Source organism: Alosa pseudoharengus, unplaced genomic scaffold (genome assembly GCF_046254945.1).
Source record: "Alosa pseudoharengus isolate Yale_2024_CS ecotype anadromous, Long Island Sound unplaced genomic scaffold, YU_APseudo_1.1 YU_APseudo_1.1_scf_19, whole genome shotgun sequence".
Classification (NCBI taxonomy): domain Eukaryota; kingdom Metazoa; phylum Chordata; class Actinopteri; order Clupeiformes; family Clupeidae; genus Alosa; species Alosa pseudoharengus.
The window spans coordinates 30,152,159-30,177,018 of record NW_027468657.1 but is presented as its reverse complement, the minus strand read 5'-3'; the positions used below and the strand labels follow the sequence as shown (position 1 = coordinate 30,177,018).

General features: G+C 42.2%; 2 protein-coding genes across 2 annotated transcripts; both read right to left on the bottom strand.

The window, feature by feature from the left end:
- Positions 1-2,182: 2,182 nt before the first annotated feature.
- On the bottom strand, positions 2,183-5,296 carry LOC143132954 (uncharacterized). The gene is made up of 3 exons (XM_076292783.1): positions 4,144-5,296; positions 2,917-4,050; positions 2,183-2,490 (listed from the first exon to the last, which is right to left on the bottom strand). Exons 1-3 carry the CDS (start codon positions 5,294-5,296, stop codon positions 2,183-2,185), a joined length of 2,595 nt encoding a protein of 864 aa, XP_076148898.1.
- Positions 5,297-5,390: 94 nt separating this feature from the next.
- On the bottom strand, positions 5,391-7,076 carry LOC143132953 (uncharacterized). Its single transcript, XM_076292782.1, has 4 exons — positions 6,828-7,076; positions 6,294-6,539; positions 5,722-6,175; positions 5,391-5,416 (listed from the first exon to the last, which is right to left on the bottom strand). Exons 1-4 carry the CDS (start codon positions 7,047-7,049, stop codon positions 5,391-5,393), a joined length of 948 nt encoding a protein of 315 aa, XP_076148897.1. The 5' UTR covers positions 7,050-7,076.
- Positions 7,077-24,860: the final 17,784 nt, after the last annotated feature.

Here is a 24,860-nt window from a genome sequence, read left to right as displayed (position 1 = left end):
ATCAGTTTGGAGGGGAATGCTGAACTAAAGTCAATGAACAGCATTCTCACATAGATGTTGCTATTATCAAGGTGGGACAGGGCAGAGTGCTATAGAGATGGCATCCTCTGTGCTCCTGTTCTGACAGTAGGTGAATTGGAAGAGGTCCAGTGAGGGTGGTAAGCAGGTCTTGAGATGGGCCAGGACCAGCCTCTCGAAGCACTTTATGATGATGAGGGTGAGTGCAACTGGATGGAAGTCCTTAGCCGACTTCAGACCCACGAGCCAGGCCAGGCTAGGGTAATTTGAGGGGCCACCTGGTGATAGTAGCCCAGTCTACAAGCCTCATGAACCTGACACGTTTGTGTTCAGACTGTCAGGCCATTAGCCTCTCCGCATTACACCTCGACACGCCCTCGCTTGTGAAAACGTCACCAATACCACCCATTTTTTTTAAACAGGATAAGCAGAAAGTCACGTATCTCTTTCCTATACTGGGGTGTGATTCCCAAAACCATAGCTGCTAACTTAGTTAGCAACTTTGTTGGTTGCAATGCAATTTCCCATTGCCAACCAACTAAGTTGCTAATGGGTTAGCAATGGTTTTGGGAAACGCACCCCTGTATGCTATCAAAGTCAGTTGTTTCCCTGTTGTTTCTGTTCGAGCTGATGTCCGAGTCTGTTGAGGCTGGACTGTCATTGGCTCATCTGCGTTCTAAGGGTGGCGCTTAGCGACAGGTCAATTACAAGTTAACAGTTGCTATGTGATTTGATGATTTGAACAACAACACGCTCTGCTCCCGCCTAAAGTGGGATGGGGGCCTAATTTGCATTACAAAACAGATATCTCTATAGAAATTCAGTTACTAAAACATGTTTTCATTATTAATTCATTGGCCATACCCAACGAGGGGGAATGTGGGACGTGTTCTCGCGTTCTAGACAAATGTCCAGCACCAACGAGACAGCTGCTGCCCTGGTGGCATCCATGTTCTTCCCAAAAAGACTACAAACCCCAGTGTTTGCGCTAGCAACTCATTTGTACATGTCGTACAGGTGGGCGTACGAGACTAATGGAAAGAGCCATAACTCCCTCTCCTATGCTGGCAACGCTCCAACTACGAGATGCATCGAAGAAATCAAAGTCGCAGTAGTGTCGTGATGGTCAAAGGTCATAGCCTATCGTTGACTAACACATATTTGCGATGTGGTAATGGTAATTTAGACATAGAAATATTGCAAATATTTCTCATTTATGTTTTATTTCAGCAAACTAAATACTGTTTTGGTTATCATACTGTTACGACCCTGTGGGTCTTGTTTATTATTTGTGTTTGTTACTTCTGTTTTGTGCTTCCAGGCAGATTGGCGCAGCTGAGGGGTGGTGTGAAACCCTATGACGTCAGGGTAGCCCGGCCCTTTAAAAGGGGGCTGACGTCATTGAGCTCTCTTGCTAGCTGTGGGGATCGTTCGTTGCCACCGTCGCTGCCGCACATCGCTGCCACTAGGGCCAGCCTCGGGCCTTGCCCGTGCAACTTGCCGTCATCTCTCTCACTCCCTGGGGTGAGAGACCAGGAGTGAGCGTCTGGCCGCCGAGGCCTTGTTTTTCTTGGTTTAGACATTTTTCCATACGGGTTTTTTTTGTATTAATAAATACACCATTTTATTAAGTTTTGTGTCTGCCCGTTTTTGTTATATCCCACAAGCCCTAGACCGGGATGTAACAATACACTATCTGCCCGCATCCCCGTCCTTGAATTTTAGGAATGTCACAATCCACCCGTTTTATCAACTTTTATGCGGGTACCCGACCCGATGCAGGACTCTGGGCTAGATTGTTTTCCCATGTAGCCTACTTTGAAGCATATGCAGGTGGGAGAAAATGTTTAAGAATGAAAACCCTGGCCTGAAAATACATTTGTCATATCTTGCATATCAAATTATGGTTCGTCTATGTTTTTAGTGAGGCTGTTATTTGAAACAATTTGCGAGAAAAAGTCTGATCATTATTCAGGCAATTCGGTGTACAGGATTGTGAAATGGGAAAAACAACCCCAGAAAATGGACCGGACACATAACAAATATTTTAAATGTTTATTGGTGAAAAAAAAAAAAAGTAAGTAAATAGTTTAAAAGAAAAAAATAATTATAACAAAATTTATTTAATGACAAATAATATGTTTGGATGAATATACAGATGATCTTATTTTCTTTTCCTATCCCAGCCAATCATCTGTTTCCTCAAGAGTTTGTTCTGGGAGGAGTAGATGTTAGTGCCATTACATTTATCAAGGTTCCTGTCAGCCTCTTCATTCAGTTTGAGAATGCGGGCCAACTGGGCTTGGCTTCTGGCCTCTTTCTTCTGCTCTTTCCTCTTTATCTTTTTCTCTTTCTTTTCTTTTTCCCACTCAAGCCAGGATGACTCTAGATTTTGTCTTTTTGCCTCTGCATCCACTAGGCTCTTGCGTTTCTCCTGCTCTCTTTTGGCCCGGGTCATGTATCCTTTGAATACTGCAGAGAGAAAAGATTTGATGACTCGTTAAAACATTAAGATTAGCAGTGAAATTTAAGGATGATGAAGACATACAGTAAAATTCAGATGTAGCCTGATGTAGCCATACTCAATTCTATTTAGAATTTGATTCTGATACTGCATGATTGGGATGTGATTATGGGGCGTTTCAACTGTACCCTGCTCCTGCACCGTTGCTCATCTGTCAATCATCTTATAAAGCCCGCCCAGACAAATTGATTGGTGTTAACTCGCCAAACTGCTCTAGTTCAGGCATAGTTGCTTCTCAATGGAACAAGTCCAGACCGAATTTCCCAACCTCAAATTTTGTGGGCAGGGTTAAATTCATGGCTTCCAGGCCAATTTAGATGTGTATTTAAACAAGGATCTCAGTCAGAATATTTACAGATTTATTGGGTACTTACCTTGAAAATAAGGTTCTTCACCTTCTTCCTCTTCTCTCATGATGGTCCTCTCAATTTTTGTCTCATATCGCTCTTTCATCTTTCCATTGACCCATCCAATGAGCCTCCTTCTCATACTTTTATCTCGGACCGGATCATCTGTCTCATCCTGTGATTCCCTCTCATCATCATTACTCTCATCACTGCTCTCATCACTACGCTCATCATCAGTTTGTTCCCAGAATGTTCCCTTGTCCTCCTGTTGTTCATCCTTTGTCTGACTCTCCATTTCTTCTTGTTTTTGTCTTTGCATTTCTTCCTTTTGTCTCTTTCTCTCCATTTCCTCTTCCCTCTGTTTCTGAATTTCCTGTTCTCTCTCTCTTTCCATTTCTAGCTCCCTTTGTCTGTCCTGTTCGTCCTGTTCGTCCTGTTTTTCCAATTCTAGTTGTTGTTCTCGAATAATGTCCAGTCTAGTTTTTCTTGCTTCAGTGTCTGTTCTTTCCATCTCTCTGTCTGTCTCTTTTTGTCTCATTTCCATTTGTCTGTTTATTTCCTTCTTTTCTTCCTCCACTTTCATTTGTCTAGCTTCCACTTCTTCCTTTTCCATTTCTAACTTTCTGTTGTCCATTTCTGCTTGCCTATTTTCATTTTCCCTCCTCTGGATCTCGAGTAGACTTTGTGACTCTCTTTGTTTTTCCTCTTCAGTTTGAAGCTGTTGATGTTTTTCTCTCTTGTCCTCTATTTGTTTAAGCTCAGACTCACATTTTTCTTTTATGCTTTTCTCAATTTCCTTCAGTTTCTCTGCTTCTTCTTCCTTTTGTAACTCCAGTTCTTGTTTTTGCTCCATCTCTCTTTTTCTTTTCTCAGCTTCTTTTCTCTCCATCTCCACCCTTTTCTGTTCCATCTCTCTTTCTCTCTCCTCAATATACTGACGTCTTTTCTCTTCTTTTTTCTCCATTTCCAATGTTCTCTGTTCCATCTCTCTTAGGCTCTCCTCCATCTCCATTTTTTGGATCTCTAGGAGCCTTTCTCTCTCATTTTGTCTCTCCTCTTCTATTTGAATCTGACTTTGCTTTTTCTCTTGCTCAAGGTGTTTCACCTGTTCTTCCCTCGTTTTTGCCTCTTTTTCTGCCTCCTCTCTTTGTTTTTCAATCTCTCTGCATTTCCACTCATCATCCTTTTGCAGGGCTACTTTTGTCCACTTTTCCTCTGTTTGTTTTAGGTCAGCCGTGTTTTTATCTTGTTCACTCTGGCTTTGCCTAAGGTTCTCCTCTTTTTCTTGTCTCTTTTTAGCCAACTCTCTCATCTCCACATCTCTCTGTCTCTTCTCATTCTCCTTTCTTTGGATATCCATCAGTCTTTCTATCTCTTTTTGTTTTTCTTTTTCAATTTGAATCTGTCTTTTCTGTTCTTCCCTCCTTAGCTCTTGTAATCTTTCTTTCTCATTGATGGCATCCTTTTCTGCCTGTTCTCTCTGTTTTTCTATCTCTCTGTATTTTGCTTCCCATTCCTCCTCCTTTTGTCGGGCTGTTTGTCTCCAGCTTTTCTCCATCTGTTTTAGCATATCTTTATTTTTCAATGTCATTGTTTTCTCAATTTCTTTGAGTTTCTCCTTTTCTTCAGCCGCTGAAGCTTCTTGTAATTGCAGCTGATATCTTTTCTCATCTACCTCCCTTTGTTGCTCCTCCAAAACTCTTTCTCTCTCTCTTTGCTTCTCCACCTCCATTTGCATATGTCTTTCATGTTCTGCTCTCTTCTGGTTTTCGGCTTTTCTATCCAAATCTTCTTTCTGATTTTCATTTTCCATGGCCCTTTTGTTCAACTCCTTCAGCTGCTTCTGTTCCATCTCCCTGAGTCTCTCCTCTTTCTCCCTCAGTTCCATCTCTCCTTTTTTCTTGATATCTCTCTCCATCTCTTTCAAACGCTCCATCTCTTTCTCTCTCTGCTGCCTCTCCTCCTCAATCTTTTGCTGTCTCTCATTCAAACCTTGTTCCATTTCTTTCTGTTTTTGAAGAAGTTGTCTTTCCATTTCTCTGTGCTTTTCCAACATTTTTTCCCCCATTGTTTTCTGTTGATCTTCCAATTGTTTCTTCAGTTCTTCTTGTCTCTTGATCTCTTCCAATTTCTCATGATGTTGTTTTCTTGCCTTTTCTCTTTCCAAGTCGTTCAATCTATCCATCTCTTTCTGCGTTTCTTCCTCTGTCTTGAATACTTTTAGCTGTTCTCTCTCTGTCTTCTGTTTCTCCCTCTCTAACTCTTTAGAGCTCTCCAGCTCTTTCAACCTCTCCTCCTCTTTGGCTTTTCTTTCCAACACTTCTTTTTCTTTGGTTTTCTTGTTAAACTCATCCAGTTGCTTCAGTTCCATCTGTCTGAGTGTCTCCTCTTTCTCCATCAATTCCATCTCTCCTTTTTTCTTGATATTCCTCTCCATCTCTTTCAAACGCTCCATCTTCTTCTCTCTCTGCTGCCTCTTCTCCTCAATCTTTTGCTGTCTCTCATTCAAACCTTGTTCCATTTCTTCCTTTTTTTGAAGAAGTTTTCGCTCCATTTCTTGTCCCATTTTTCTCTGTTTTTCTTCCCATTGCTTCTTCAGTTCTTCCTGTCTTTTGATTCCTTCCAATTTCTCATTGTCTTGCTGTCTTGCCTTCACTCTTTCCGAATCTTTAATTCTATCCATCTCTTTCTGCTTTTGTTTTTCTCTATCTAGCTTGCTCAGCTGTTCTATCTCTTGCTGCTTCTGTTTCTCTGTCTCCAACTCTTTGTTTCTCTGTAGCTTTATCGGATCCACTTCTTTTTGGGGTTCTAGTTCTGTCTGTCTCTCTGTACCTGTATGAACCGATTTCCCCCTTGTTTCCAACTTCATCTCTTTTTCTCTTCCTGATGCTTTCAGGTTCTCCATCTGTATATGCCTTTCCCTTTCTCTCTGCATTTCTTTCAGCCTCTCCATCTTTTGCAACCTCTCTCTTTCCCTTTCCAGCTCTCTCAATCTTTTATTCTGTATCTGTCTTTCTGTTTCCAATTCCAGTTTTTGTAATTGTTCTCTTTCTCTCTGTATCTCTTTGTCTCTGTCCAACTTTTCCTTTTCTCTCTCTAGGTTTTTGAGCTGGTTCATCTCCATTTCTTGCTTATTGGTACCTTGATTTCTTGACCTCAGCTCAATTGCATGTGTCTCCCTTTCCCTCTCCAAGGCTAGAATTCTTTCTTCAGCCTGTTTCAATCTTTCCATCAGTAGCTTTTGCTCCTGAGCTCGCTCAATCTCTCTCAACCTCTCCATGTCCCTCTGCAATTGGAAATTATTTTTTTAATGGCTTATACTGACCATTTTAATTGGATAAAGCACAGAGTACATGAATGTTGCAAAGATGTACAAATAAAATTATTGTTTTAGAGACACTTACCTTCTCTTCATCACCTGCACATCCATAAGACTGGCCAATGCCCCACAGCCCTGTTCGATCCGAGCCAACCAGTCTTTCTACATCTCTTGTTAGAGCTCTCGCTCGCTCTTCCTCCTTCTTCCTCTCTCTTTGTTGCCTCTGCTCAATCTGTAATGTTGCCATTTGTTGTTTTCTCTCGAGGGCTTTCCTTCTCTTGTTTTGGTAGAACAGTTCAAGCTTACGCAGTCTATCCAACTCTTTGTGAGCCTTTTGAAAAGTTAGGAAAGCATTTTATTTACCTCCACACAGGGAAATATGATTGTCAATAACCATGAAAAGCCAGCTAAAACATACAAGTACAAATGCAATATACAATTAAATGAGCAAAAGTGCAATGTGTTAATGAACAATAAACAAATCGGAATTTGGTACTGACAAATATTTAGTATAAAATGTAATGCTGGAGCAGATAAACAAATTGATCAACACCATATTTAAAGTCATTTCTCTTCCAAAGCATGTATGTAAGTTGAAGTAGCGTGTAAAGTGTCCTACCATCTCATGCAGTTCCTTGTCTGTTTCTGACACCTTTTGGATGAAATGGTTCAGTTGTTTGATGTCATGGGATAACTCCTGCTGCTTTATTGCCACCTCTCTCTGTTTCTCTGCCTTCTGTTTGGCCCTGACGTCCATCTGCCTCTGTATTTCTCTCTCCTCATCCACCTGCTGCTCTTGCCTTGCCTGCTGAAGTCTCTTCCGCTCTCTCTTCCTCTCCATCTCTCTCTCTCTTTCTGTTGGTCACCTCTCTGGTCCTCCTACAGTTGAATGTGAGATTTTGATTTAAGACTTACAGTGCCATTTCTATGTCTTTACAATTTATTTCACACTAGAGCATGTACATGTCTATTGATATACACATAATTCATTATCATTAATAATGATCTCATTTATATTTGGAGACATTCCATACAGATTAAATTAATCTGTCTGTCCTCATTCTTTAGGGTCACTAAAATTAGCCCTCTTTCCAATAGATGCGTCACCATTATGTGTCTTGGCCTGCTTACATGGCAAAAAGGCCTACAATTCCCATAATAATGTCTTTACAAAGGAACTTACCAAAATGTAACGATAGAAAGTCTGAACTTTTCTTGCTCAACAAAAGTATACAAATTCAAGTGTGCTTATCTGATACAACTGACTGTTTCCATATTCTGCTGTGTTTATTAGGATTCCAAAACCACGGCAACATTCCTATGATTGCTATGTGACATCAGAGCTCTATTACGTAGTTGTCACAAACCTTTTCACAGCACAGAACATTCTACAGTACCTAAGTGTGACGTTTCGTTTCCATGACAGCAGGTTCACTGGATCTAAACAAGCTTTCGAAGTGGCATCATTTCTACCTAATAAATTGTTTTAAATGTAGACTATAGCCGTTTAAAAGTGTTGCACCTGTTTATTAGGTTTATCAGTTTTTCTCAGTTGCTTTGGTGCATTTCTCAGACCCCAATTGAAACTCTCAAAACTGCTTGTTCAAACTCTATACATCGTATCACTTGTGCACATCATAAAAGCAATTTCTCCCAATATTGGTAAGTGCTTCTCCCAAACTGTAAATACTTTTGTGCATCCATGCAACTTATTGTGTCTGCTCTTTTACGTTTTCGATTGCTAATGTCATGTTTGTCAAAATGCCGAATAGTAGCCTATTTAGAACACAACTGTCTCTGCTAAGCTACCCGATAAAACAAATAGGCAGTGTTGTAATGTAACGGAGTACAAATACTAAGTTACTGTACTTAAGTAGAAATTTCACGTATCTGTAGGCTACTTTACTTCGCTATTTAAATTTCCACTAAGCATCTTCGTTACTCGTTACTAAAACATAAAATTAGAAGAAATGTGTGCGACTGCAATAAGGGAGGTTTGGCGATTGTTTGTTGCTAAAGGAGGAGGACGCACAATTGAAACCGCCATGGAAGCACAAGCACCTCCTGGAGGACCTCCCGTTATCATAGACGACCACCCCGACGATAGTGGTGAACTCGGTGAACAGGGTAGTGGTGAAGATAACGTCATACACCCGTGGCCGTATTTGCAAGAAATGTTTCTGTACATTGGGAGCTTTCTGTGAAGCTGAACATTCCGCTACCTGCCTCAGCGGCCTGTGAAAGGCTATTTAGCATCTCAGGACTTGTCTTTAGTCCAAGAACAGTAAGACTGAATCAGGCCCGGGGTGGGCAATCGGGAGAATTCCCAGTCGACCACTGAAAATGATGAGCTTCTTTTGAAGATGAACAGACACAGTTTCAACTAATGACTGGCATATTAGTAGCTGCTGGACATAGGTGGCGTGTGTGTGTGTGTGTGAGAAAGAGAGAGTGAGATAGTGACCTGGGGAGTAAGTAAGCCCTAGAAATGCTCATACCACATGACCAAACTGTTCTCCCTACAAGCAGGTCATTTATATTTTTGAAAGAAAAAAGTTATTTATTTTTCATTTTTACCTGAAGTTCATACAAATGTGACATTTCTCTTTCTGTTTTTTTTTCTTTGATGTCAGCTCTAAACATATGCTGTTTGTTCTTTGAACTTAAGAGAATTGTGCCTGAAAAGTCCTAGAAAAGAATGTGATTTTGATTTGATGAGTGAGATTAAGGAGATATGGGAACCCTGAGTATGCTTTATGCTTTACTATAAGAAAGCCAAAATAAAGTTCACAATAAAAGTTCAAAATAAAACTAAAATGAAAAATAAAGCTTGCTTTTTACTTTTTACTTTAACTTCAAATACATTAAATATCAGAAAATTACTTTTGATACTTAAGTACAGTATATATCAAATACTTTAAGACTTTTACTTAAGTAACATTCTAAAAGGTAACTTTCACTTCTACCAAAGTCTTTTCCTAGTACGATACTTGTACTTTTACTCAAGTATTGCTTTCTAGTACTTTATACAACACCGCAAATAGGCATTATTTCATCGTTTTCCTTTGCACAATGCACTAAAAGACACACACAATAATGTAACTTTAAAAAATAAAAGTAGGCTACCTAAATATGCTTCCTTGTGCATTGCACTGCAAACTGTAAAATTGACAACATGACATTTGTTCACAAACAATGGCGTAAGGATTGTAGACTACCGATGTTTCCATTGGCATAAATACATGTTTCCTTTTGAGACATAAACTATTTGAGATTCGGGAAATGCACCAAAGCGACTGAAAACAACTGTAAGTGCCCAAATAAAAAGGCAACACAGCGCCATCTGCTGCTGCTCTACTTTTACTTTCTCACTTTACATTTTTACTGTGTTCATCTCCTTTTGCCTTCTCATTTTGGCACTTTAAACGCAGTGCAGTGAAAAATGTATAAATATATGGGAGAAGCAAAGGCAGAGGTCGGCATCTTCATTTGATTTTTTTACTTTGTGAAACTTTGTACTTGTGATGCCTACACATCAAACACACAGGACTAGACTAGCACTCACTAAGACTGACAGAGGTGAACATATATACAGGTGACCAGCACCATTCTTAATTACAGGTGAACACACAACAAAATATTAACACATAATTCACAAGACAGACTCTGAGACAAAATTATAATATTCCACTATAAACTAATAACATACTCAAATAAATATCACATAATAAACACATTCAAAGCGGTACATATAGGGACGAAAATACAGAGCAACTTGATCAGGATTGCCCTGCTCCCCCCCTTGGCGCTTCCCACTTGAACGTGGCCAGTTCCCTCCGGAACCCAATTAAAAGTCCATTGTTTCCCGACGGCACCCCTTTGCTGCCGGACAGTCAGAAAACAACAGAGGACGCCACCACAGCTGGTAACATAACACGCAAACATTTACACAGAAGTTGCACCAACCTGTACGCATAATAAATAGTCTTTGTGTTTAGTGTTATTTCCATGTATTTGGCGCGAGTGACATTGTTTAATGTGTCTGCATTTATTTGTGTGTATGTGCACGTGTATAAGACGGCATAGTCCATAGTCTGTGCCGTTCGGGCATTAAATATGTGCGGTCACATTTAGGACTGTCACATACTTATTGTCATTTCATTTCTGCCAGCTTTTGCCTCCCATTCTCGACGTTCCTCCCACCCGAATAGGGGCGCCACCCAGGGGTGGCCAGGGGTGGCCGTGGCCACCACAACATAAACTCTGGCCACCCCTTGTGGCCAACGGACGCAAAATGTGTCCAAATTCACACCCATTATTCTCTGTTGAATTGTTCACTGAGTACTTATCACACATAAATTACACAGATATCACGTGGAAGAGCAGAACCTGAGCCTTCCCATGATATTAGCGGCTAGGTGTTGTGATAAACGGTTCGCGAAAAAAAATAACTTTGGATATACATGACATTTAATCTTCCATTGTGCACACAGCGCTTCGTCTATCTCCACACTCTCGGTGGTATATCTCACGAACACCTCTGTACAGTAAGTGGTTCCCGAGTAATCCGGTTTTGAAATTGCAGCAAAAATTCTACATGTTATCCAACTTTGGGCTGAAATTGTTATATATTCTATAGCAGCCCAAAATAATGAACTTGCTTTCAGAATCAAGACAGATCAACTGTGCTTTTGAATAGATATTTCTACCAGCATGCTTCAAGTGGCATGGATGCAGACACAAAGTATTTCCCCCTAATATAAAGGCTGACCTAAGATATATGCAAGCATGATCACATCATACTTTCCCAGATATGGGTAGGATAGAAGAAGAGCTGTCAGTCAAACAGGTGGGCAACAAGCTACAAGTGAGCGGCAAATCTGAGAAGAGACACGAAGATGGAAAAGGCTCCTTCTCCTACAGGGTCCAGGCCTTCAGGAGGGAGTTTGATCTCCCAGAAGGGGTGACTCCTGAGGCTGTGACCTGCAGTTTGGCAGAGGGAAAGCTTCACATTGAAGCACCAGGAAAACAGATGCCTTCCATCTCTGAGAGGGTAGTTCCCATCAACTGCAAAACAGCGGATTCCACAGAACAGTTGGAGAAGATGACAAAAGAGGATAATGCCACAGGTCGGGAGAAAATCCAACAGTAAACACACTGCTGAAAAAGGAGACTTTGAAGAAAAATGATGGACTTTTAAAATGTTATTCAGTTTCTTGTTGTGTTTCCAGATAAATGTAATGAATCTTTCCTAATATGAACAACCAATTTGTAATATGTTTTTTTAAATAGACAAATGATGTTATAATGATGTCAACTAATAGCCTGGCGGGCCATCCTATATCATTGAAATGTATAGTCTGGAATCGAGCCATTCACCTCGCTTAATCCAAGGGGCGGGCAGAGAATTGTCTTTCAAACTGCCTAGGCATGCAATAGGCCAGCGCTACGACCATATCTGTATCCGGTCGGCAAAACGGCAAATACATCCTTCTTCGAAAGGAATGACTTAAGTGCATTGTGTTGCTCAACTTTCAAAGAAAAGTCCAACTCCTCCAAAGTTGACGCCAACGCCGATTCAAACAACCGCTCTTCGTTCGCCATAGTCACCTTCCTTGTTGTTCACCGTCGCAGGCAGGGGGTCAAGAGCGTGCAGATTAGCTTCGGCATGTTAGCATACGCCATTTTCAAATATGGCGCTGCATGGAGCATTTGGAACCAGCTCCATGCACGAAAATCCGTGTTGGGCACGAGCTCTCATGCGCGTACATGTTGGTGGGCGGGTACCTATCCGGCGGCTACAGCCAAACGTTATTCAGTCCGTATTTCTTGAGGATCCTATGAGAAGACGTGCATATTATGGTTGTTTATCCATCATATGACAAATAAACAAATAAAGAAAATTGTATTGATCTTGTTTCGTTGTTGTTTGTCCCGAACAAACGTAGCCTAAACATGATTAAAGACAATAAATTACACAACAGCGGCATAAAGACCTCTCTATAGCCGCCCCCTTTGGAGCTTGCTAGAGGCTGAAGCACTAGGCTACTACATTTAAACACAATTATTGCCGCGAGGCATTCCAGCCTACGAATTTAATAAAAAGTAAACCATGCATAATTAAAAAAAAATAAAATAAATTTAGGCTACTTCTCTATGCAATAAGGATTCCATTAGAGCACAGCGCACGTTCAATGAATGAAAAAGGCCTTGTCTCGCAATAAACAGCTGGAAATTCCAACACTTTTTCAACTACACGAAACTTTACAGTGATCATCAAATACCCTCTATATTTAAATGCCCATCAGCCTCAACATTTAACTATATAATAAAAGTCAAAAAGTAAATTAAATCCCATACCAAAACCGAAAATCGTCTGCGTTTGATAGCCTGGTATGCCGCTCCAAACAAAACGCATGTCTCACAATAACGTACAATGTAAGAAATAAAGGTCTGCCTCGAATAAGCATACCTCAAATAAATACCTGTGCTTTGCAGCCTAAGTAAATAGCAGACCCTGGACATAATTTAGGATTTACGGAAATGCAATCATACAATGTTGGACGCCTGGCGATGCTCTGGCCGTCTACTGTGCCTCTGACACCGCTGCCTCATTTGGATGGTAACTCCACAGGTGAGCGCCAAGATTGGACGTCGTGGATGCGTAAGTAAACTGTTTTTTGCTGAGTCCGCAGACAACATTCTCTTTAACCGTTACTTTACCATCTGCGGTGTACAACTCAAAGTAAAGACTCCACATTTTAGATGAGTTGGGGACGTAATTGTCCGCTCAGGCTGACCGTTTTGTGCGTTATCTTCAATACTATCTTCAATATTATTTTCAAAACAGGGTGGCTATTGAGGGCTCTGGCTCCAGTCATTATTGTGGCTACTGGCTATTATTGGCTTGATTTGGTCATGGGCCAACGCTAGAATACGTTTAGAGCACCCGCTATGAGATGGCAAACAATAAAATAAAAAACAAACTAATCATAGACTGTAAAAATGCGCTACACTTGGCACTAAAAATCGAATAGTTTATTTATAGTTCGACTACGGATATTTCACGTCATGTTCGAATGCATATTAGCAGCAGGACAGCAGGCAGACCCACTGATCTATAATAGATCAGTGAGGCAGACCGCTCTTAGTTAGAGCGGCTGTGTTATCCAATGAAATTAAGTTGCGCTTCAGGCCGACTCCACTCGGACTCCATGCGCGTTCCCGATCAACTTTTTCTTCTTCTTGTTATGAGGCAAGGACTTTATGTGCATTATCGCCACCCTCTTACTGGAGGACGACTCTCTTTTTACAGAATATCCAATAAAAATCGACGTTGGTCCATGCGTCATTTCCAGCTTTGTAACTTGGCGCATGGTCAGAGCCGACTGGCGCTGAATCCGAACCCCAGTGTTCAAGATGGCGTTGACTATGAATTGGCCGGATTTAATAGCCTAGCCTCCGCCATTCATTTGTATGGAGGGCGGGACTTAGTCACTCTCTCCAGTTATATATAATACCTCCATGGTCGCAGGACTGTCGTTATCCTGTTAAGCCCGCCTTAAGACTCTCTAACAAAATAGAGCGCTGTGATTGGATAACATGCACGGTGTTAGCCAATAGAAATTCCTATGGTTTGCTACTAGACGTACAGGCTGAGCAAATTAATTTGCCGCCGCTAGGGTGCGTCTAGATTTCTAGGCTAGTCAACTAATGCAATAGAATAAACTTTTTTATTCAATAAAATCATAAAGATTTCCTAGTTTGTCTTCTCTTATTTAACAGAGTGTGCTAAACTTGAAATGCTAAAATTTCCAAGAAAGTCACAAGGCTTGATAAGTATATCATTATTAGTGTGGTTTATTTCTGTAGGCAAAAGAGAAGTAAAAAAACTTTTTTTTTTTCAAATTTGGCTTTTAGTATTGTGATTCAATGTGGCCAAATTAAATAAATATATTTTAATATGAACAACTAATATGCATAATGTTTTTTTTTACAGGTAAACATATATAAACAGATATAACGTTCACTGACAATGACATGCTTAAGACATGTAAGCAGGAATGGTGCTTTGAAAATCTGTCAAATGTTTTTGTTAATTATCTAAACTGACATATGGCCACTTAATATTTTTGAGTGGAGACTCAAATTTGAAACATGGTCTGCACGCAAAAAAGCCTACTGTTGATTACTGTAAAAGACTGCATGGTACATTCGGTACACATCTGTATTGAACATAATGTCCTGTACTACACTACACACTCAATGTTGAGACAGAGCACATTAAAACTCAGAGTTGCCCAAAAGTCACTGGTGGTTTGGCCTTATATGGGCTGTACGGGCTGTAATATTGGCATAAAATGAACAGAAAAAGATCATTACATTGCAATTATTTGTAAGCCAATTGATCATCAACCAACATTTTGAGTGTGTCAACTCGACTAGATAGGCTTACACTGAGAGAGTAGAACAAATGTAGCATTATGTTCTTAATGATCTATGAACAGGTTCATAAGACTCAGTCCATCACTCCAACAGTCCAACAGCCCATCATGCTCTTGAGAACACACAAGAGGATCATGAATGTTACCTCCCAGTTGCTGCTTGATTTTCACTTCTCAGATACCATATGCTGAATATTGCTATAGATGCAAGTCCACAAATGTAGACAGAAATACTGAATGTCTGAATCAGAAAACCAAATTTAAAACAAAAACAAGACCTAAAAACCTGTGAGTGAGTGAATTGATTCTATAAAAATGTGGATATTTTTGGAAAAAGGAGAAAAAGACCACCTCGTCTATTTGTTCAGGTTGAGAGGAGTCCATTAAAATCTGAGAATCTTGAAAACAATGTTCTGTTCCTTCTAGCTTTGCAGAGCAAGCTGTGCAGAGAAACACAGTTCAGTGCAATGGTGTAGCAGATAGTGTATGCTGCATGCTGTGTAGGTTGCTTCCTCGCTAGTTTGCTTGCTTGCTCTTCTGCTTTTAGCCACTGCCACTAGCTAGTCTCACCAGAGTCAAAGAGACGAGCAAAGCCTCCTCTGCCAGTAAATAGTCTCTCCACCACCAAGACTTCTACAGTGCCTCCTTGCGTCCACACATAGCAACTGGGGTTGTTCCAGAGTTTAAAACATCTAAGATTTCTTACAGGGGAGTATTTATATGTCAGAGAGATAGCTGGCGGCTTTGCTATTTAAGCATTTAAAAGTTCTTAGCAAAATAAAGTTAATCCTATGGAATCCAGTGAAGGGAAGCTAAGATGGGAGTGATCTCACTTAGAGGCGAGCTGCTGTATTTTGAACCAGTTACAAGCGGGAAAGTGAGGCCTGGCTGAGACCAACATATAAGGAGTTACAGTAGTCCAGTCTGGTTGTTATGAAGGCATCGATTACTTTTTTAAAGTCCACAAAAGTCAGGAAAAGCTTGATTTTAGATACGTTGTTTAACTGGAAGATACTAGCTTTAACTACAGACTTGACCTGTTTGTCAAATGTAAGATCTCCGTCCATGATCACACCCAGGCTACAGAGGGCTTTACATAGGGCCACAGGGAGTCTAAGTCCATACCCTGGGTGTCATTTCCACTGGGTCCTAATAGGAGGACTTCAGTTTTGTTGTTATTAAAATTCAAAAAATGTAAGGCCATCCAGGCCTTGACATCATCAAGACAGTCTAGGAGAGGTCTTATAGGACTAACACAATTTAATTGATGTCCACATTAACAACACTAAGTCAAAAGACAATATTTCAAGCACAAACATGTATTAACTGATGAAATAGCACTATCATTATTAGTGGGCTTGAAAATAATTTCCTTTCAAATTTGGATTTTCGGCTGAAACACATCTAACTAAGGAATCGATATCCACTCCAAGACATAATTTTGAGATTCAGATATAAAAACAGCAGTCAATGTAAAATTTGGTTGAATCCACATGAATATGCACCTATTTACAAGTCATATTTTATTTGTTCATGGGGTGAAATATGAAATAATATCTCTGTGTATAAGAATATGATAGATATATCTATTTTCCAAAATATTAACCCTTGATGATGTATGTATATGTACACAGTACAGTTTGCAAATTTCACTGCTTATTGTCGGCCTGAGTATTTATTTATTTATTTTTAAAAGTATATTTTTTGGGCTTTTTGCCTTTATTATGATAGGACAGTGAAGACAGACAGGAAGTGAATGGGAGAGAGAGATGGGGTGGGATCGGGACATGACCGCAGGTCGGACTCAAACCTCGGTCCCCGTGGGCACTTGGATCCGTACATGGTATGGGCGCTGTAGCCTGCTGCGCCACAGCGCCCCCCCGGCCTGAGTATTTTTAAAATCACTTTACCAAATACATAACCTGTTTAATAATTAGTGTTCATAAACATGACATCAATTTCATTTAAATGTATCCTATGAGTTGGTGAAGCAAAGAATCCATATTGCTCACCACATCCAAATTTAGAATCTTTGTGACATCATCATCTGATAAAATAGTGATATCATTAGTAGTGTGGTTTATTTCTGTAGGAAAAAGAGGAGGAAATTAATTTCCTTTTTCAAATTAGAATAGATTCGATTAGATTCAACTTGTCATTGTGCAGAGTACAAGTACAAAGCCAACAAAATGCAGTTTGCGTCTAACCAGAAGTGCAAAAAAGCAGAAAAGTGCAATGTGATATACAAAGTATAGACAGGTGGTGCATAGGCAGGACAAGAAATATAGTGCACAGGGTTCTAAATTAACACCCGCCAACACTGGCGCCTTAATGCAGGGGCTTACCTGGGCTTCAGCCCAGGGGCCTCGACCAATGAGGGGCCTCCTAATAGACTAGGCAGGATTTTGGAAAATGTGCTTATTTAAAGTCCCGAAGGCAAATCATGTTAATTTTTGGCATACAACATTTTTAGGGGTTTTGAAGGGTGCTGAATTCAAATCTTCTGTATGCCAGGCTCAAAAATGTCCCATAATGCCTCAAAACGGAGAAATCCAATATGGCCGCCGCCGCCAGGTCAAAATCTAATTAATCACTTATCTTTTAGACTGTACAGGGTAAAAACCTGAATGTAATGTGCTTTTATAGGTTTTCACATATAGGGAATTCAATGTCATGCTCAGATTTAAGATCAATACTAGAGAAAATGCTTGAAATTAATGTACATGGTTAAAATTGTTTTCTCGGATAATGAATAATTCATGAAAAAAGAGGACCATGAAACAGGTTGATGGCTTTCTGAAGAATTTACTTGAAACATGTTTAGAAGCAAGGTTGATTACCATATTTCAATTATATATTTATATTATTTATCTGTATTTATCTATTTATCTGTATTTTAACTATTTATTTAATAATGCATATTTACCTATTTAGTTAGTAATTAATCCATTCTGTTCTAATCAATTCTTTAAACTTCTTGGTATGAAGAGGTAGGCTACACACTTAGGCTATCCTAATCATCCTCATCCTCCTCTCCAGCAGTGTTCTGACAGGTGCTGCTGCAACTGCATGACTCCATGCATAACATGCAACTTTTCCTGCAACTGTAGCGCTGGCTTAGACATCCCTTGACGCAACCATAGGTGGTGATCTCCTTACAAGCTTTTGGAATTGGTGAGAGATAGTAGCTGTGGCACTAACTGATCATGCACATTTGGATGGCCTGATAAGTGTGTGTTGTGTTTGGGCATGCTTTCTTGGCGCCCCCGAGTCATGCATGAATTGTTTAATTATGCCTACGCACACAAGGGAAGCCCGTTGTCGTTTTTTCTCTGGTAAACGTGCGGGTTCTCCTGTTTCCGAGGTTCCGTCAAGGAAGATGGCAAGAGTAGCCAGGGCGCTTGGGGAGTCCTCAGCAGCCTTACAAGCCTGCAGTTCCCCAACCTGCTCCTTCTACCAGTCCGCATGAGCTGGAGGAGGAAGATGAGGAGGCCATTGTGGACGTTGAGACGGTTCTTGCGTCTGAGGGAGAGGAGCTACCTTGTGCACTGCCCTGTGCAGCCAGCCCCGTGGGAGGCGAGCTGGCCCGTCTGTTTGAGGAGGTCCTTGGCAGGGCATCCAGGGCTCTTGATATTCCCCTTCCAGAGAAGCCTCTTGCCTCTGCGTCTAGGTTCCACACAGACATGACTGTGCGCCCAGTGGCGGCGCTTATTCCCCTCCTACCAGACTTTAGCGATTGGTCTGTCGCCAGATTTCCTCCCCAACTACTTTTCATAGGTGGTCTGGCCAGGCTAAGGTGCTTTCCAACATGCACGGTGAAGGGCTGATAGGTTGTGGCTCGCTCCCCCCAGTGGATCAAGCTTTGGAGCCCCTCTTCAACTCCCCCAACTCCCTCTTTGGTGGTCCCTCCTGCCTCAGTGCCAATGGCAGGACTATGGAGGCTCTGCTGGGTAAGCTGCATAGGCCCATAGTGATGCAAGGCCGACTGGCTAACACAGCGGCCATTCTGTCCCTGTATGTTCGACACCTCTCTGGTCTCTTGCAAAGCAGTGCCGGTGATCCCACTCTTTTGATAGAGCTCCAGTCAGCCTCTGTGTACCTCACTGCAGTGTCTAACGAGCAGGCAGTGGCATCGGGCCGCTCCTTGCCTCAGTTCTAAGTAGCTAGACGCCATCTCTGGCTGCCTTAATCTCAGCTCCAGCAGGCAGACAGAGAACGTCTTTTGAGAGTGCCGGTGGAGCCTGGGTCCATGTTCGGCCCACAGCAGGCATGTGACAGCTGGCCCTGTGCAGAAGAGGTGAGAGGGTCTCTTGGCGGGCGTACCAGGGGCGCTAGGCGCCCTAGAGCATTCACGCCTCAGCCAACACCTACCTTGCGGCATCCGTCTTGGGGGCCGACTGATCTCAGGCAGCGGCTTCAGGCATCCCAGGGGCGGGGTGGCCGCCCACAAGCTGGCCAGGGGGCCAGCGTGCTACTAGCCGTGGCCTCTCCAGGTGCTCTCGTCATTCCTGACAATCTCCGGGCCAGCCAGCCTCACCTCTCAGCTCGATGCATTAAGGCTTGGCTGGAGCAGATCCATGGGTGCTCTCCACCATGACCCACGCTCAGACCTTATGTGCAGAGCGGTCCACCCTCCTGGACAAAAGGGCGATAAGGGAAGTGAGGAGTTCAGACCCCCAAGCGGGGTTCTTCTCCCATTATTTTCCTGTACCCAAGCACACAGAGGACCTTCGTCCTATTTTAGACCTCAGGGCTCTCAACGTACACCGGTCTCTGAGGTGCAGGTTCATCACAGTTCCGAGGGTGCAGCAGGCCATCAATGCAGGGGACTGGTTTGCTACCATCGACCTACAGGATGCTTATTTTCAGATACCCATGGCCAGGGCATTGGCAGTTCCTGAGGTTTGCGTTCGAGGGTCAGGTCTTCGAGTTCCAAGTCCCCCCATTTGGAATCTCTCTGGCCCCCCGAACCTTTACCAGGTGCATGGAGGCAGAGGGGGCTGAGGATATTAAACTATCTAGACGACTGGCTCATCTGTGCAACCTCAGAAGTGCAATGCCGCCTACACGTGGCCTTGCTGTTGAAGCACATTCAGGACTTTGGCTTGCGCCCCAATCCCAAGTAAAGCAGGCTCCAGCCTTCCCAGGTCACCACCTTCCTGGGCATGGTCCTGGACTCCAGGAGGGCAACCGTCTCAATGTCTCAGTTGCTTCACGTTGCACGCCCAGGTGGAGTGGAAACTCTGCCTTCGCCTCTTGGGCCTTATGGGCCTTCACATGCGCCCAGTCCAGAGGTGCCTGTTGAGCCTTGGTCTGTGCCCCCAAGGGCCCTCCCAGGCCAAGGTGACTGTGTCCCGCAGGCTTCACAGGGCCTTATACTGGTGGAGAGATCCCGCCAACACCGAGAAGGAGAGTGCCATGGAACCAGAGATTCGTGACTGGGTCGTATTTACAGACGCATCCCCAGTAGGCTGGGGCGCCATTCTCGATGGTCAGGGCATCAATGGTCTCTGGACGGACCCTTGGCTATCCCAGCACATCAATGTCCTGGAGCTGAGGGCTGCTCTCCTCGCCCTCCGACACTATCTACCGTGGCTAAGATGTGATGGTGAGGACCGACAGCACGGTGACTGCGGCCTACATCAACAGACAGGGGGGCTTGGGGTCTCCAGGTCTTTGCAGCCTGTCGACAGACCTGTGGCTCTGGGCTCATCCCCTGTTCAGCTCTCTCAGAGCAGTTCATGTGCCGGGGGCCTTGTATGCTGCGGCCAACATCTTGTCGAGGGGGCCCACATCCCGGAGAGTCGAGGCTCTAGTTAGCTTCTTCCTATTCACAAAGGCTAACTAGCTAACGTTTTTTTAGTTTCTTACGATATATTAATTATTCAGTTAGCCTATACATAATCCTCACATAACAATATTCACATGCTATTATAGATGTATTACATGGTCCTAAACAAATTGTTGTGATATTATGTTATAGTTTACCTGTTACTGCTGAGCATCATGTGAGAGGAGCGACATAATTGCTAAAAAGTGCCTCCTCAGTGTATAGGTAGAGGGTGTGGCCTCATTCAGGGTTACATATGGGTATTTGTGTGTGTAGGGGTACGGGTAGGGGTGGGATGGGCAAACATGTCATCATAGCACACTGACATCAAAACAATAGGCTCAGGTACAATATTTCAATAGTAGGCAAATCTAGTAGTAATAGCTTAAGAGTTTCAAGCATTTTCTTCAAATACTAAATAAATAGTTAAAATACAGATAAATAATATAAATAGATAGTTAAAATATAAAAATAAAAAACATGTTTCAAGTAAATTCTTCAGAAAGCCATCAACCTGTTTCATGGTCCTTTTTTCATGAATTATTCGTTATCCGAGACAACAATTTTAACCATGTACATTAATTTCAAGCATTTTCTCTAGTCTTGATCTTAAATCTGAGCATGGCATTGAATTCCCTATATGTGAAAACCTATAAAAGCACATTACATTCAGGTTTTTACCTTGTACAGTCCTAAAGATAAGTGATTAATTAGATTTTGACCTGGCGGTGGCGGCCATATTGGATTTCTCAATTTTGAGGCATTATGGGACATTTTTGAGCCTGGCATACAGAAGATTTGAATTCAGCACCCTTCAAAACCCCTAAAAGTGTTGTATGCCAAAAATTAACATGATTTGCCTTCAGGGTTAATTTATTTTCAAAATTGACCTATACTATAATAATAATAATGATAATCAATAATAATAAACGGCGTGTCCGTATTCGCGGCGTCATTATACTCTGGAGCTAGCCTAAATAATTGAGCACATCGTACTGCTCTTACATCCATGCAGAGGCCCCATTTGTCTTCTCCAATTCTAAAGTGTAACAAAATGTAACAAAACGTAATAAATTCCAACGGGTGTAGAGGAGCTAGAGGAGAGGCTGAAACTGACTGACAAACTTATCATACAAACTCTGGAGATAACGTGGGTAGGATTGAAGCAACGATAAACGAATGACGTGGATTCCTGTAACTGTCCATGAAAACAGAAGGCATAGCAGGTAAATATCGTAGCAAATAGCCTGGAAATGAAACGGCTTTAAAAACATGTATTTCACTTGTCTCATTGGAGTGAACGCAGAACATGGGCTGTGGCGCAAAGACATGAATTAGTGATCTGCATCTCCGTTCACCAACAGCTAAGTTTGTGCTAACCCGTTCGCACATATAATAGTCTATGTTATGTTGTCTCCCTTGTTAACGTGAGATATGTCTCCGTGTAGTGTAGTGATAATGCATAAGGTAGCCATGTTCACGTCACATGAGCCAGCTTGTTATAGGCTAAAAGTATTTCTGTCCCTCCCAAACTGCGTTAAACTGGTGTGTTAAGTAGACAGGATTTTAAAAAAAAACTCCTGGGGAACCCCCCGACACGACAAACACGCACTTTTGAAAAGCTTTTAAACGTCCATATGTGTAGCCTACCCATCTTAACTTAGCCTACAACATGTGTTGTAAAAGTTCAACGCTTGTTTTCGTGCAGTAGGCTAGCCTTTTTGATAAGCAATGTCATGTGGCTGACGTGATTCGAGGGCATTCTGTTCCTGTTTATGTAAAGGTTTTACATAGGCTGAATAATAGGCTACATTGAATATTATTAACCAAAAGCGCACGCTATGTGTCGGGTCAGATCGCGGGCCGGGTATCATTTAATCATAATTAATATTTGCGGTTAAGAAACATATAGCCCAGGGGCCTCGGGTGGTATTAAGGCGCCCCTGCCCGCCAACCCGCAAAATGCGGGTTAAAATTAATTTTGGCGGGTGTTAATAAAAACTTAGTAGCCAGTTTGGCCAGTGATGCATGAAGCATTACGTGCATGATACATAAGGCTCTGCTCTCGGTCATATGTCCCCCTGGCAGTAGTTCCTACATTTCCCATGACCACTGTGCCGTAATGCTACGTGATGACGTTTCATACGCCCTTTGGCTGCGCGCAGTTTGTCAGCGCGAGAGACGATGGAAACGAACCAGAAAACGACCAGAAAACTCAAGGAATTAGAAGAACGAACAGAGCCAGAGCAGGATGCATAGACTGAAAGAGGGAGGGAGTTAGCCAGTAAAGTAAAGTAAAAAGTAGGCTACATAACACAAATACATAACACGTTAGGAAATATTAACGCAATTAACGCATTGTGTTTACCTATTTCCTTTGTGGGGGGCTGATGTCATGTAGCGGAGGCCGCAAAACCTGAAGCAGCTAGATCGTTTATTTTATTGTCTATGGAGTCAGCTGAAGATGGAGAGGAACGGAGGAGCTTGTATAGGCGAAAATTATCCGTTTTAAAAAGTTGCCTGATCAGTGATCACCACCACCACACGCATCACGCACTGTGCATAAGGCACCGAGATACAGAGGAGGGGTCGACATGCTACTCCATTTAATTGAGGACGCTCTGAGCACGCACAAGAGGGGGAGAAAACGAGTGGCAGCTTCCAGCTGGCATGTCATTGTTGATGATAATTGATATCAACTTTTTATTAAGTTAAGATTAAACTAAATGCGGTGGTGGTCGGGACAGATTTATGGGGGCGAGAAGAGGAATGAAGCAGGGGATATCATCAGAGAAATAGATAGATAGATAGATAGATCAATATCCCAAACATGAAATGAAGTGTTTGCACTTTCTGTGTATATTTTGTGGTATGTATTCATGCCAACAATGTTAATAAAATGATCAAATGCATTCAGTGACACTCATCTCATAAACTCATAATTCTCTTATTTTCACCAAAAAAAATTGGCTAGTAGAAATTCTGATTGGCTAGTAACTTTAAAAAGTTACCAGCCACATTGGCTGGTGATCAAAAAAGTGAATTTAGAACCCTGATAGTGCAGTACAGCACTATCTACAGCAGTACTACAGCAGTAGTATGCAGTTGGTTTACAGGAGGTTTAGAGTACTATAAATTAGATATAAATATGTGCAATGTAGTAGCAGTAACAATATAATAGTAGTAAGAATAATAATGTAAGGATATATGCAGTGTATTAGCAGTTACTTTATAAGAGCAGAATAAATATAGATATTCAGTATGAACCGTATTGACAGATATATACAGCTATGTGCATTGTGGTAACAGTACCATTGTAGTGCAGATACAGTAACATTATAAGAGTAATAAGTGTATGTACACTCAGGATGTAGTATGAAGAGCAGTAAAATAAGGCTATGTATAAGTGTAATTACAGTATGTACATTTGTAAATAAATAGAACACTATGGGTGGGATAGGGTAGTGAAAATTGTCCTTGTTGTCCCTGTCAAAGTTGTGGACACCTCAACAGGCACAGGCAAGGAGGCATCGGGCGGGGCGGGGCGGGGGGGGGGGGGCTTAGTTGATTGGTTGTCACCGGGATGCAGAGTTAGAGTTCAGTAAGGTGACAGCCGCAGGAAAGAAGCTTCCTCTGAACCTGCTGGTTCGGGTGCAGAGAGACCTGTAACGCCACGCCTCCCGGAGGGTAGTGGGGAGAACAGTCTGTGGTTGGGGTGAGAACAGTCTTTGGTGATGCTGCGTGCCTTACGCAAGCATCGCTTTCCCTGGATGGCCTCGATGGAGGAGAGTGACGAACCGGTGATGCGTTGGGCAGTTTTCACCACCCTCTGCAGTGCTTTTCGGTCGTGGGCAGAGCAGTTGTTACAGTTACCAAACTGTGACACAGTTGGTGAGGATGCTGTCGATGTTGCAGCAGTAGAAGTTCACCAGGATCTAGGGAGACAGGTGGACCTTCTTTAGTCTCCTCAGAAAGAAAAGACGCTGGTGAGCCTTCTTGATCAGGGTAGAGGTGTTGAGGGTCCAAGAGAGGTCCTCAGAGACGTGGACACCCAGGATCTTGAAGCTGGTGACACGCTCTACCTCAGTCCCGTTGATGAGAATGGGGTGTGTGTGTGCCAGCTTTAGACTTCCTGAAGTCCACAATGAGCTCTCTGGTCTTTTTGGAGTTGAGAGCCAGGTTGTTGTCAGTGCACCATGATGTAAGGTACTGGACCTCCTCCCTGTAGGCCGTTTCATCGTTGTTGCCGATGAGACCAATCAGATAGATAGATAGATAGATAGATAGATAGATAGATACTTCATTGATCCCCAAGGGGAAATTCAAGATACCGTCACCGTACCTTTGCACCGTACCGTAGTGTCGTCTGCAAACTTGA

Excerpts from the sequence above, each read along its gene's own strand:
- LOC143132953 (XM_076292782.1), bottom strand. The coding sequence starts at position 7,049 with ATGGAGAGGAAGAGAGAGCGGAAGAGACTTCAGCAGGCAAGGCAAGAG. Across the intron at positions 6,176-6,293 it reads GTGCAGGTGATGAAGAGAAG|AGGGACATGGAGAGGTTGAG; the intron begins GTAAGTGTCTCT and ends TTCCAATTGCAG. Across the intron at positions 5,417-5,721 it reads GGGGAAATCGGTTCATACAG|GAAGAAATGGAACAAGGTTT; the intron begins GTACAGAGAGAC and ends CTTCAAAAAAAG.
- LOC143132954 (XM_076292783.1), bottom strand. The coding sequence starts at position 5,296 with ATGGAATTGATGGAGAAAGAGGAGACACTCAGACAGATGGAACTGAAG. Across the intron at positions 4,051-4,143 it reads GAACCTTAGGCAAAGCCAGA|AGATTGAAAAACAAAGAGAG; the intron begins GTGAACAAGATA and ends GGAAATGCAGAG. Across the intron at positions 2,491-2,916 it reads TGAAGAACCTTATTTTCAAG|TATTCAAAGGATACATGACC; the intron begins GTAAGTACCCAA and ends TTCTCTCTGCAG.